The 13905-nt window shown below is 34.5% G+C and overlaps 2 protein-coding genes across 10 annotated transcripts in view; one reads left to right on the top strand and one right to left on the bottom strand.

Annotated features, from left to right (window-relative positions):
* The first annotated feature begins 214 nt into the window (after window positions 1–214).
* Window positions 215–8488, top strand: Cdk12 (Cyclin-dependent kinase 12). 7 transcript variants are annotated; one of them, XM_013314800.1, is made up of 19 exons: window positions 215–507; window positions 814–987; window positions 1225–1630; window positions 1841–1998; window positions 2284–2410; window positions 2715–2762; window positions 3368–3484; window positions 3724–3844; window positions 3962–4093; window positions 4175–4378; window positions 4474–4677; window positions 4802–4919; window positions 5058–5176; window positions 5395–5514; window positions 5632–5859; window positions 6202–6398; window positions 6707–6911; window positions 7209–7477; window positions 7590–8487. In XM_013314800.1, the coding sequence occupies exons 2-19, from the start codon at window positions 864–866 to the stop codon at window positions 7846–7848; spliced, it is 3156 nt and encodes a 1051-aa protein (XP_013170254.1). In that variant the 5' UTR covers window positions 215–507; window positions 814–863; the 3' UTR covers window positions 7849–8487. The 7 variants fall into 7 exon arrangements, with proteins under 7 accessions (XP_013170254.1, XP_013170253.1, XP_013170249.1 ...); XM_013314799.1 differs by having other exon boundaries at window positions 1222–1630; XM_013314795.1 differs by having other exon boundaries at window positions 814–1630; window positions 1844–1998; window positions 7590–8488.
* Window positions 8489–13236: 4748 nt separating this feature from the next.
* Window positions 13237–13905, bottom strand: part of Myo61F (unconventional myosin 61F) — a 36239-nt gene continuing 35570 nt past the window's right edge. For all 3 annotated transcript variants that reach the window (XM_013314789.1, XM_013314791.1, XM_013314790.1), the window contains exons 19-20: window positions 13570–13672; window positions 13237–13353 (exon numbers count right to left, since the gene is read on the bottom strand). In XM_013314789.1, coding sequence (XP_013170243.1) covers window positions 13339–13353; window positions 13570–13672 — 118 coding nt within the window. In that variant the 3' untranslated portion in view covers window positions 13237–13338. The remainder of the gene's footprint in view (window positions 13354–13569; window positions 13673–13905) is intronic.

Here is a 13905-nt window from a genome sequence, read left to right as displayed (position 1 = left end):
TGACGAAATCTTAACCGCAACTATAATATTTCAATCACACAGTGACTGTAATTTTAATACTATTAATATTCTTAATTTCTTAATAGTAATACTTTACCACTCATTACCTAACTGTAATAATGGATTTATGTTTTAAATTATAAATTATTACAAAAATCCCATTAATAGTCAACAGTCAACACTGGTCAACACTTAGCCAACACTATAGCACGGTGCGATGATGAAATGTAATGAAAAAGCAAATGGCTGACTAGAAATTGATTCGACGTCTTCGACGTTCTCGAATTCACAACAAAAATAATCCAATTTAATTGCATGAATTATGCTCTATTTATGATCATGACTAGCGAAATAAGATTACAAAAGCTATAATATATCCGAATAACTGTATATTACTTGCCTATATTCAGTCAAAGATACTAAATAAGACATAACTTATCTAAGCATAGAAATTTGCAAATACAAATTACGGTGATTGGGGTGATCGCACGTCCGTTTTTTCTTAAGGTAAGTTGTTTTTATTTATATTCTAAAAATCATATTGATTAAAATCATAATATTCATCATTTGTGCTATAAAAATAGGTAATATTCATTTTTTTCCCGTGTGATATAATTTAGACAGCGCAAAGTTTAAGGCTTTAATATTTCTCTATAACTGAAAGATTTGCTCGTGTAACTTAAATAACTTGTCATCGAGCAGCCATTATCACTGCCAATATTTTTCCCTTCATTTATTCCGATTACCGACCGTTGATTGGAACTGATTATTTTATCCTGTTTATGACAACTGTCTTGTTTACTACTGTTTCAGTTGTAATGTGAACAGGCGCAACATCCTCAGGGTGTCCGCCCTACCTGATCATGGAAAGGAGCTATGATAAGCGACATAGCAAGCATCATAAGGAGAAGCACAAGAAGAGAGATCACAAAAAGTATAGAAGACACAGTGGAACTCATGAACAATCTTATGCTACAGTAAATTCTAGTAAGCCCCTTGTTGAATACTCCGATGTTAGTTCAGAAGACTTGTCAGCCCCAGAGGCAGGAGAAATAGAGAGTGAGGCGAGTTCAATAGGCCGGCATATTGCTGATGATCTTGACCGTACAAGAAAATCGCACCCAGTGCGTACATTTCTTGACAACAAGACAATTTCTGTCTCTACAACCTCAAGCCGCCGCGCTATTGAAGAGTACCCTCTCACCCGTGATTCTTCCTCAGCAGCATCAAGGAGCCGGCGGGGCCTGGAATATGTGGAGGCAGAGCCAGACTTCACTGACGCTTGTTATAAAAAAAAGAAAGAGAAGCGTAAAAAGGACAAAAAGAAGCGTAAGAAGAAGTCTAAACACCGGTCAAGGTCCGCCAGTCTGGAGAGTGTATCACACGATGATGATGTACATATCGAGCCACGGCCTGTGAGCCCGAAGAGGTATCAGCAAGTGCCAATAAGTGATTGGGAGAAGGCTTCGTCTCCTCTTCAGAATGGATCATGTTCACCCATTTCTACAACCACTCCGCCTATGAGGGGCAGACATGATGATTCTCCCCAAATGAGACTTGCAATGCATAGAGAGATGCCAATCCATACTGTGATTTACTCACCTCGCAGGGAAAGGTCACCTGTTATAAGGTGAGATTTTATTTGAAAACTATCAATAGTATTAATGCAGAATCCAAACATTATTTACATGACTTCAATGTTTGTTATGTAACAATTGCATTCTTATGTTTACTGAATTACATTGCAATTTATGTAATTTACTAATACTAGTTCTATGATATTATATGTAATTTTTATATCATTGATTTCACACTGATTAAAAAAGTGTTTTTTGTACAGCAGACGGAGGCAGAAGTCTATGACACCACACACACCATCCATGCCTCCATACCATGAAACTGTCACCATAGACTCTGACAATGAACAGGTCTATGATAGAGTGCGGAGGGACTACTGGATGGACCACAGGGTGCAATCACCTATAATGGTTATATCAGGTATGATTCACTATGTAACTCACATTTAATTACAATTTAAACCACTAGTGGTTTAGGGTACCCTATGATGACAAAAGCGCTTGGAGGGGGGCCGTTATCTGAGTACAAGGTGTGTTAGCAAGGTAATGCCTTTGCTCTGCATATGCAGCGTAACCTTCCTGCATTCAGTTACGGAGTTGCCCTATGACATATAGATTATGAGAGCTGAGGGTTCATTTTAGTGTCAGTGCTATGTTAACCTTTTGAGTGCATACATTTTTTAACCTTTTGAATGCATGTGGTCAGATTCTCCGACTCACGAGCCACGTATGCGAGAGTACAGTCCTCGACGTAGCCACCGTCGCAAGAGTCCCCGGCGCCGGCATAGGAGCAGGGAACGGGAGAGACATCGGGAAGCCCGAGCTCATCATAGGTACCTATCTTTGCTAATATAAGATTTTAATCCGGTGACACAATAATAGATTAAATAATTTAGTTTGATTAAACTCACACTATTTTCGCTAACTGCGTAAACAATAATGCGAACCCATATTCATAGTTCATGCGATGGTTAGCTTTCAACAGCCTCATTTCTCACTAAGAACTCAATGTAGTATTGAGTATTATGATCTTAATGCTTTCAAAGCACCTGTTTAATATTGAGTTAAGGTTAATGATAACTCTGGTGAGGGAAATTTATAATGCGGCAAGTTCTATAATTCCTGGTTTCATTACATGTCTGCTCTTGGTCTGTCTGATGTAATGAATAGCGAATGCGTCGTCAAGTGAGTGACTTACTTAATAACATTGTAGATGATGTTATGTGCATGTTTATAAAAAAAAACAAGATAAATGTTTCGCATGCATGCTGAGTTAATAATGTGAAAAACAAATTATTTATGATTTAATAGAACAATAACTAAAAAAAACTAACATCATTAGTTTTTTTTATAGTTATTGTTAGAATAATAAACATATGAGCTTAAGCTTAATTTTAAGTTAGGCATATGCATATGTTATAGATGTCCATTTTGCTTGTCTGTAATATCACAGGTTCCAAAGTCATAAATTTATTCATATGAATTGCTGATGTATGCTTGTTGTTTTAGCACTTTGTATGCAGGTTTAAATAAATGATTTGTCCTAATCGCTTATTCTTATAAGTTTAGGCAAAGATGCTTTCATGAAGATTATGTGTTCAGTGTTTCATTTTTTTATTATTTTTCATTTGTAGTTTGATCCTGTCAAACAAAATTATAAACAACAATATTAATTCTTAAAAAAATATAATGGTGTCATTGCCCTTGACATGCCTTTCCTTAAATATATTTCTACTGTACTGTAAATCTATTTCTACTATAAATGTATTAACAATGAACATAATAATCAGATCACACAGCCGCAGTTCAATGAAGCGACGTCGCTCGGTGTCGCGAAGCCGACGGCGCTCCTCCTCGCCGCCACGACACCGGCCTCGGCACAGCGAGACCACCAAGGAGAGACACAGGTGGCTTATTATATCTCAACATATATACTAATTTGTAATATGTACCAAGTTCTTGGCCACCTCACTATATGTCCCCACTAAGGGCCTCGGAGCCTACCCTAAGTTAGGGGTGACTAGGCCATAGTTCTTACGGTGAAGGAAAACTTCTCACATGTTTTGTATTATCTATCTCTGCTATATGTTAATTATAATGATTATATTAAGTAGGTTTTTGTAAATTATGCATATTTGTTTTTCAGAGTGAAACATGAATCGCCAAGTCCACCATCAGCGCTACAAAGGAGAATTGATTTCAAAGAGAAGATTAGCGATACAAGCTTGTTTGCCGAACTCGTTAAAGATAAACACAAAAGAGCAAAGGTTAGCAACAATATTATAAACTTTGTAATAAGTTTAATAGGAACAATAACTGCTTCCCACAATATCTAAACAATAAATTATTATTCAAATTTATACCAACTTTTCCATCTTTTTTAGAAGCTTCAAGAGATCTTGAGTCAAAAGGAGGAAGAATCTCAAGGCGCGATTTCTTCAAATACTTCTATAAATAACCCAGAAATTATGACCATCGATGAACTCTCCAATGCCACAGCGGATAGTTCAACACAGGTAATTTACTAATAAAAATTGCCATTTGGTACAAATCTTTTTGGATTTGTAATTATTTGGTTATTATTTATATGTTTATAGGTTTCAAAAGAGGAGGGTGAGAAAGAGCCGGCGACGGAGGTGGTGGACATCCCGATGCCTACGCCTACGGGCTCTGAGGACAACCCCACGCCCACGCCCACTGCTACGGCTACACCCAACCCGCTGCAGCCACCGCCGGAGTTCGACAACTTCGAGCAGAAGACCACGGCTAATGGAGAAACAACTGATAGTGTTGAATCTGATGTATGTTTCATTTTACGGAAAACGATTATCAAAATAGGATAATGTTTTTTTAGGTTAAATAATAGTTATCTCAATGTAATTATAAATGTCGACAGCAAAAAACCCAGACCCCGCCGCCACCACCGCCGCCGCCTCCGAGCAGTGCGCCGCCCCCAGTGTCGGGGACGGCCAGCCTGCCGCCGCTGCCTAAGGTGGGCGGCAGTGTGGTCGACGGCGTCTACCTGCAGAACAGTCAGCCAGCGCCCCCCGCGCACAAGCCCAAAAGCCTCACCAAGTTGCCCATGCCCCCCAACACACAGGTATTGGCCTTTTCGATCTGGCGGTATTAGGAAGTAGTAAGCCTTTACTCTTCCTCTTCAGATAACCAATGGTACTCAAGTCCAAAGTCAGTGTATTTTATGATTTGGAATTTATTCTTTTCAGGTGGAAGACCTGAAGACATTAGCTAATGAGAGTCCTTTAAGTACACCATCCCCAAGTCCCATTAAGAAGCCAGAAAAGCCAAAGAGAACCGGTATCATGAATCTTCCCATGCCACCCTGTAAGTAAAAACATTGGTAATGATTGTCACGTTTAAACTAGGAGATACCTATTGTTTCCTCTATAGAAACTTACATATTGCCATCTTTTTCATTCTCTGAGAAAACTAAGATAACAATGTGTCTTTGTTGTGTTCTAGTGGTGCCGGATTCAGAGGAACTAAGCGCAGACGAGCTGGACGGTTCAACGCCGCCACCCGCATCACGCCGCGACCAGTACTCACACGTGTTTAGTGCGCGCAATAAGCGGGATCCCAATGTATGTACATGTTGGATACAATATGATCACTAAATTTACTTTTGACAATGACAATATTCGACATGTATGTTCTTGTTATTGAGTTATTGTTAGTGAGAGTAACAATTACTCTATTGTAAATAAATTAAATCATTTTTTACAAAAAATGATGCACGTATTCTGAAAATAAAGTAGTCAAATTAGGATATTTAAAATGTGTACATGATTTTCTTCCACAGTCCGGTTCGAAGTTAAAAAGGCCTAGAATATTAAAGAGACGGGGCTCCAAAGTAGTGCCGGTTGCGACGCCGACGTATCATGCCAAAGATTGGGGAGAGAAGTGTGTTGATGGCTTCCAGGTGAACATTAAATTTTACAAATTTATTCTAAAATTCATATTCCTATGAGTACCTTAAATTTTGCTATTTCGTTTTAAGTACTTTGATATGAAATATAAATTAATTTTGTTTTCGCAGGTTATAACCCAAATAGGTGAAGGGACCTACGGTCAAGTGTACAAAGCTCGGGATAAAAACACTGGTCAACTGGTTGCACTCAAGAAGGTGCGTCTGGAGAATGAGAAGGAAGGCTTCCCTATCACTGCGGTGCGAGAGATCAAGATCCTAAGGCAGTTGAATCATAAGAACATTGTTAATCTGCGGGAAATTGTTACTGATAAACAGGATGCTATGGACTTTAGAAAAGTAAGTTATTATCATCTTTTAAGATGATATTTCCCATGTTATATTTAAATAGTTAATAGTGAGGGGTGTTTTTGAGTGCATTTTTTTTATTTAGTATGTCTTAATGAATACCAGCCTAAATGATTTTTGCAAAGCGAGATACAATTTGATTTTTATTGTTACTTTTTCAATAAAAGTGTTTTGTATTAATATAATACCTATGTGTGTGTGTAGAAATATTTGAGGTAATATATTTGGATGCGATAAATTTGATTTGTTCAAAAAAGAAAATCTGTGAGAGTTTACATTGGTTGACATATATGATTTAAACTTAACAATATTGCTTATATTTCATTTGTACAGGATAAAGGATCATTCTACTTAGTGTTTGAGTACATGGACCACGACTTAATGGGTCTGCTGGAGTCCAAGATGGTGGACTTTACCGAGTCGCATAATGCGTCTATAATGCGGCAGCTGCTCGATGGGCTGGCGTACTGCCATCGCAAGAACTTCTTACATAGAGATATCAAATGCAGTAATATCTTGATGAATAACAAGTGAGTGTGCAAGTATGTCTCATTATACCTGCATTTTGCAGTAATTTATCAAGGCTTTATCACTAAATATCATTGCAGTGTTTGATAAGAAACATTATAGTTGATTTGTTTTATTTACTATGTTTAAGACCGTATTGAAAGTAATTTAATGATTGTTAAGGGTGACCCTAAGTGTATATTTGGTAAGAGGAAACTGTTCAGTTAGAGAAAACTGAATGTTAGTCATCATAATTGCCTACAGCGTATAGGAATTGTGTTAAGCACGAAATGTCAATAAGTATTTTAAAATATTGCGATTTGTTTTCCAGAGGGGAGGTGAAGCTTGGTGACTTTGGTCTAGCGCGGCTATGGTCGGCGGAGGACAAGCAGCGGCCGTACACCAACAAGGTGATCACTCTCTGGTACCGGCCGCCGGAGCTGCTGCTGGGCGAGGAGCGCTACGGGCCCGCCGTCGACGTCTGGTCCATGGGTTGCATACTCGGAGAACTGTTCCTCAAACATCCATTATTCCAGGTACTAATACTGATGTCCGAGCGTATGTAGACGTGGAAATAACTTAATGTGGGCCAATTAAAAGCCAATTATAGATTCCTAAAAAAGTATGTTTTCTATTGTAGTAACTGGCTATTTGTACTCATAAAAGATATAAGTAAGTATTCTGTTAATAACTAATTGCAGATATGTATATCTTAACAAATATTGTTTTATTACTTCAGTGATAATATCAGTTCTGGATGACATTGCAACTAGACTAGCAATATCAAAAATGTCATAATCAATGCTTTAACATTTATTGAATAATATTTTCAGGCTAGTGTGGAAATGATGCAACTAGAGATGATATCCCGCGTGTGTGGCACTCCAGTACCGGGTGTATGGCCTAACGTGGTTAACCTGCCGCTCTGGCACACGCTGCGACCAAAGAGATTCCATAAACGCTGCGTCCGTGAGCAGTTTGCCTTCATGCCCGGTCCGGCACTCAATCTGCTGGATCGTATGCTGGAGTTAGATCCCGAGAAGAGGATCACTGCAGAAGAAGCTCTTAAGAGTCCCTGGTTGAAGAATGTGGTGCCGGAACAGTAAGTTCTAATGATTACTCTTATTCATACAAAACAAAATAAACTAAAAACACAAATGAAGAAATGAATGCACAATTATTTTTTTCTCATATGAAATTCTTTTGTCTTCCAGAATGCCTGCTCCAGAGTTACCAACATGGCAAGATTGTCATGAGCTGTGGTCAAAACAGCGTAGGCGACAGCAAAGGGAACAAGATCAGACCAAACCAAAATCTTATGGGTTTGCATCCAACGATTGCGATAAAGACCCTAACTTCAAGCAGAATGATAGCTCAAACCAATCGGATTCTGGCTTCCGAAGTGAATCATATAAAATGGAGAGTGGTTTTAAATCGGAGTCAGGACAAGAGACTGTGGGACAAGTTAAATAGTATATGGAGTATTTCTATGGTTACTATGGATAACCATAGATTTGTGCCTTGTGCTTTAGTGCAAGTGATGCTAAGTGCTAGTGACACATTAGTGAGGTGAATCATGTATTTATGCAGTGCCTGACATTGAACATTTCCATTCCTAGGATCAGCTTTCTATCTCCCATCTCGGGAAGATTTGTGAATAGCTTGGAGCCATCTCAAGACTTCAGGGATGTCTGCTGTGAGAATAAATTCAAGAAGGTAATGAAGAAGTGAATTATAGTTCTTATTGTAAAATTATTTATCAATTCATGCTCTTTGATAGGAATTTAAGAGAGCAAGATATTTATCACAATTTTAACATCACAGACTATGTCTTGTAATTAACCAACATAAGTGAAAGACTCAGTCTTAAGATGTCCAAGGAATCCTGGATATGTATAGGCTTATAGATTTACGAGCTTGATAAATAAGCTAATAATGGCAAAACACAAATTAACTTAAACTTCTGCATATTTGGGATTGTCTACTGTAAACTTTTTTTTGTTAATAAATAGGCTTATATATTCAAAAGAAATTTAATTTATAAAGTCTGAAAGAAAATCGTAATTTATTGAGCTGCATAATACTGGATATTATTGACATAAGTTTCCAAATTGAAATTAAATTTAATATTTTATAAAGTTAACAAAAACAATTTTCAAGTATTTGTTTTAATTTTTTTTAATATTGAAATATACAGATGCACAGGATGGTTTTATTTTGTACTACTCACAGTATCATATTTTTATCTTAGACAAAAAAAAGTATTGAGATTAATCATCACCTTTTAACCAAAAATTACTTTCAATTTAAAGATCTTTATTTCTTTTATCAGTTTGCACTCACAGATTTTTTCTTTAATGATAACAACCTATAGATGAAGTGTTTCTTACAAGTTTGTCCTCTTATAAAGAAAGTCATTTTGTTTCAGTCACTTTGGATATCTCTAGGTTGTAAATTTATGTCACAACACTTAACCTATCCTTTACCAAAACAACTGACATCCCTATGTAGTACACTTAAATAAACTGAGAATAAACAAAAAGACCAAGGAAGCTGATGAAGTGGTAATGTTTCCATGCCTTTCACGCTTTCGCCAATTAAACGTGTTAACATATCTGTGCGTTTTATTTTATGGACATCTTTGTCCTGATAGACACGGCCATATTCTGACCAGATCTAGGCAAAAAATATCGCAATTGCAGACAGCATGACTAATTAATCTTTGTAAGAAATAAAGTACAAGAGATTTGGGAAAGACCTAACTTGTCAAATGTTACCAGCTTCAGATATGTAAATTTTTACATGAAAACCAGGTTATTTTTGAAATAATCATTATGATAAAAAAATCTCTGCCACAAGATTTAAGAGATTTTCATGATATTATGAATAAGAGAATGTATTAATTTTTATTTTTAAAACATAAGCATAATAGAAATATTTGATTTTCTAGTAAATCAAGTTTAAATGAAAAATAAACAAAGTTTTATGATGGTCATATCTAACTAATATTGGTAGTAAATGTTTGTCAATACTTATCGCGTTCTTATGTACGTTTCACAGTATATAGAGTATTTAACTCAAGATAAATGATCCTTTAATTTTATTTGGATGTATTTTGATTTTTTGCTTCGGAATAATTACTTGGCAAATTATGAAATTGGATTGATTCCTATCAGTTCTATCCTCTATTAAGAGATTTAAAAATGCTCGAATGCTGTTTTCCCAGAATGTTGAAAGAAATGACTTACCATGGGTTTCTGATGCCACTTAAAATATTGTTATCTCTGTTTTGTTGAAGATGAAAAACAATGATAATGATATATTTTATTCAGAGATTTTGGACTCAGAAAAGATATAATGAGGAGAAATCAACTATGTTATGAATAATTTGTTTACCAACATGTCTTAGTCAAATCTTAGATTAAAAATTAAACCATTCCAATTTAGTAAATGCATAACGGAATTTATAATTCTTGATTATTGACGTTATATTGCTAGTAATCTGTCGGAAATAACTAGATGTAGAAATTGTACAGAACGACTGGATTAATCTCCACATGTAGATAAGTATATTTGTATAGAAAATAAACATATTCAAAAATACTTTTTTAAAATGATAACTGTGTCGAATTTGCTGAAGATTGCCAAGTTGAAAATAGAGGAGACTCTTTTGTGGCCTTTAAATATATGTACGATGTACTCAGTGGTTAGATGTACCTTTGTTTATGATAGATATTAGAATTTTTAAATTGTTAATTATCAAATGGCAATAAACTTCTGAGTTCAGGTTTTAATATTTTTGTAAATATTGGGGTTAGATTAATTTTAATTTATCCGTTCTGTTTTGTACTATTTAGACATTTTTTAAGTGTATGCCTAGATGGGATGCAGATATTGTAACTACCTTCATATATTAATACTACTATCATAGTTAAGAACATTTGGCAGTATATTTTTTTTGGTTTTGCTTCTTTTTTTTCTGCAATGTTTTTCTAAGTGAAATTTTAGGTCCCAATTATTTTACTAGTCTTTGGATTAAGTTTTTATTTAGTATCTACTATAATGGCATTGTATTACCTTTTTTTTATTTGAAATAATCTAGAATTTCTTACAAAATTAATACATACCTATTAAAATATCTTCATTCCACTGGCTACAATCAAAAGATCCGTAAATATTTAAGTTAGCATAATAAATTGGATCTACCAAACTATTTGGCATTTAATATATAATAGTGTAATAATATGTTGTAAGGAAATATGTGTATATTCACTCTTTAGCACTATCGGAAGCATCACATTGTGTTTGTAAATAGTTTCAAATAGTATATAAGATTGTTCACAAAATGTTTTAATAGTAAAACTGTTCGAACATGTATTAATGTGGGATATATTTAATGGATTGGCATTTAAGTATATTATTAAGGAATAAGCCAAAAGGCTTGTTTCCAAAGCTTGAAAACCTAAGATGTATGTATTATCAGCTCAAAATTATTATTTATATCTTGTATTTTGTCTCCCAGATCTTCCATTATTCTGTTTTAAACTAATTTAGTTTCTCGAACCAAATTCATTGGCTTTTTGTTTTTTATGGGCAGTAGAAGTTATTTTGGTCTCTGTATTTATACATTGCAGCAGACGATATGTTCATTATATTGATTTGCGGCACAAGCCAACCCTATGGCGACATTTCTGATTGGGGATTGTAAGTGTCAATTACCCCTTTTTTTGCAATAGTATTTGCTAAACCGAAATTAATTTCTGCTTCCCTTACCAGTATTGTAGCAAAATGAACATAATTAGGAAACTTGGCCGCTGCCGCTGGACAGTTGTATTAAATAGTAATAAAAGGCGGTGTTGCCATGTTAACAAATAATCCGGAGTTTAGGGGACTTATGTGATAGTGAATATTTAACACTTAGATAAAAGATGTATGGAATATTATAGTATGTTGTTTTAAACATTTATTATGTTGGTAATGGGTGTATAATTTTATTTATTAAATCATAAAGACCATGTAAAGTTCCTAGGAACTATTTCAACTAGAATGAAATTTTTAAACAGGAATTTTTTTTAGGTAACATAACTTCGGCCAGTTCCTAGACTCCTATGTCCGTGTTTGAACGTTCGCGTTGATTTTATACAGGTGTTGTGTTGTTTTATCGAAGACTGAGTGCCGCGAGTGTCGCCATAACTCTGGATTGTTATAATTTGAAATGAAATGTAAAAATGTACCTAACTTTTCTATAAATAATTAAACAGCAATTATTATGATGTGTGATTTTTATTATTCCTTTTATAAACTTTGTCGTTGGGTCATATGTCACCACTGATGGTATCGAAAGCTATCCGAGTTAGAGGTGACCTTAGTCAATAGACGTTCTCCTTCTCGGCTATATTCCTAATTGCTTCGTGGGACATAGATTTTAAACAGAATGAATTTGAAATAGAAAGTATTTAGTGGCTTCACTTTTTATGTGAAATAAAAACAACAATATAATAAAATGCGTTTATTAAAATTAAGGAACTAGCTTACATATATATGTTAAGGCAAATGTTTGCCTGCGTTTATTGACCAGTTCAAATATTTGCATCCTATTTAACAATTTTTTAATCCTGAAACAATTACAAGAACATTAAGATTTTACTCTTTAAGAAAACTAAGGATAAAGTTCCTGTAAGTGCTTCGGTAGTTGAAATGCACGTACTGAGCACACTGAAAATGAAGTCGATTGAATCAAATTAGATGACTAGAATTTCATTTGACCTAATAGTCTTGAAATACATGAAAAAATCAATTTAATCTATTTTTATGGTTCAAATTGATATTTCATTTTTACGTATAAAATAGGAAGAGTTATGGAGTATAGGTGATGATTTTACACAGCACTGCGTCCATCCGTAAGACAAATCAAATCCGTTTAATCCGTGGATGCGTTGCGTTCGGCGTTGTCCAATGGACGCGTTTTAATGTTCGTTCAAAAATCTTGATTCGACATATATTTTATAATCTACAAAATGGCCGTCATCGCCGTCATTAGGCACCGTTGATTCAGCTTACAATATACAAATTGAAATGTGTCAACATTTTATTTAAACTATAATATATTTAATTGTATTATTAAAATATACGTACACAGTTCTTGAAAAATGTTTGGTTGTACATTTTGAGTCGAGTTTTCACTGACGAAACTCGAGTACAAGAACATATTGTATAGTTGTTTCTGCAGTGAAAGCCCACCGTATCTACGTATTACATGGCGTAACATATTTAAGTACTTTGTACGAAATATAATATGTTATTTTTAATCTTATAACTAATTAATTTCAATATGTATTATGAATATTTTTTATGTATAGTATTTATTAGGTTTTATAGGTTTATTTGTAGAATGAACGGATTGTATGAAAAAAAAACGTAAAGTAATATTACAAAATAAAAATAAATATTGTTGTAAACTAAAATAGTACAAATATAAAAAAAATAGAATTAAAATTTCAAATGATTATTTTTAAGTAAAAAAATTGACCATAAAACTAACAAAATATAATAGAAAAAATGTTACAAAAATGAAAAATTATTTTCATATATACTAATTAAATAATTTTTTTTTATTTTCGAATATTAAATAAGGTAGTTATTTATTACGACGCGAAAAAAAATATCGGATGTTTATAATAATTTTATGAAATTTTAACAAAATATTTTTATATCACGTAATTTGTAATAACATGAATAGAACATAAAAAAATGATTAAATAAATTAACAAAAATAGCGTTTCCCGTTGGACCTATCGGCCCAATTGGAATTTATTTCCCTTTGGGCCGATCGATTGGCTGAAAACATTAACAAAAAAGGTATAATTTGATTAAAATAAGTAATAATTTACAGTTAAAGTTGATACAACTAGAGTTGGTCGTTGTTACGTACTTTGTCTTGTAATACTGAGCTGGTAAAGTGTTTCAAGGTGTTGCGACCTGAAATAAATAATGAATATATGCTTCTATAACATAATGAATAATTTTATACCAATTTTATGGTGTATTTTCTACACATCGATTCGAGAGATCCCTCCTTTCATGGCCCTGAATAATTATTCTAAGATTTTTGTAATCTATCAAATATACAGTGAAAGAAATGATTTTATATAATTACTTATTGAATTGAATAAGATAAAACGTCAAAATACTTACGACAAGCAGGTTGCCACTCTTTGCGCGCTGTATGGCGGGCTGCGGGCCGTTGGTCACCTCGATAGTGCCGCCCTGTTTGCCGTTCACCAGGTTGTGGGCGATGCTGGCACAACAAATTATCATTAATTTGACGTTAATTCTTCATTATGTACTAAGAAACCGTTATATTCCCATATATATCTATTAAACTAAATTAATGTAAGATTTGACAAGTCTTTTCAAATATTTTGGTAGGCCAAGGTCATCGGTGCGTTGCGCACTCCCCTCCCCCCCGCAACCCGCTACCCTCCTCCTACCTAATATTGTATTCTGCAGACCGACGCGCGAAGTTATGAG

Source organism: Papilio xuthus, unplaced genomic scaffold (genome assembly GCF_000836235.2).
Source record: "Papilio xuthus unplaced genomic scaffold, Pxut_1.1 DF827135.1, whole genome shotgun sequence".
Lineage (NCBI taxonomy): Eukaryota > Metazoa > Arthropoda > Insecta > Lepidoptera > Papilionidae > Papilio > Papilio xuthus.
This window is presented reverse-complemented; position numbering and strand designations above follow the sequence as displayed.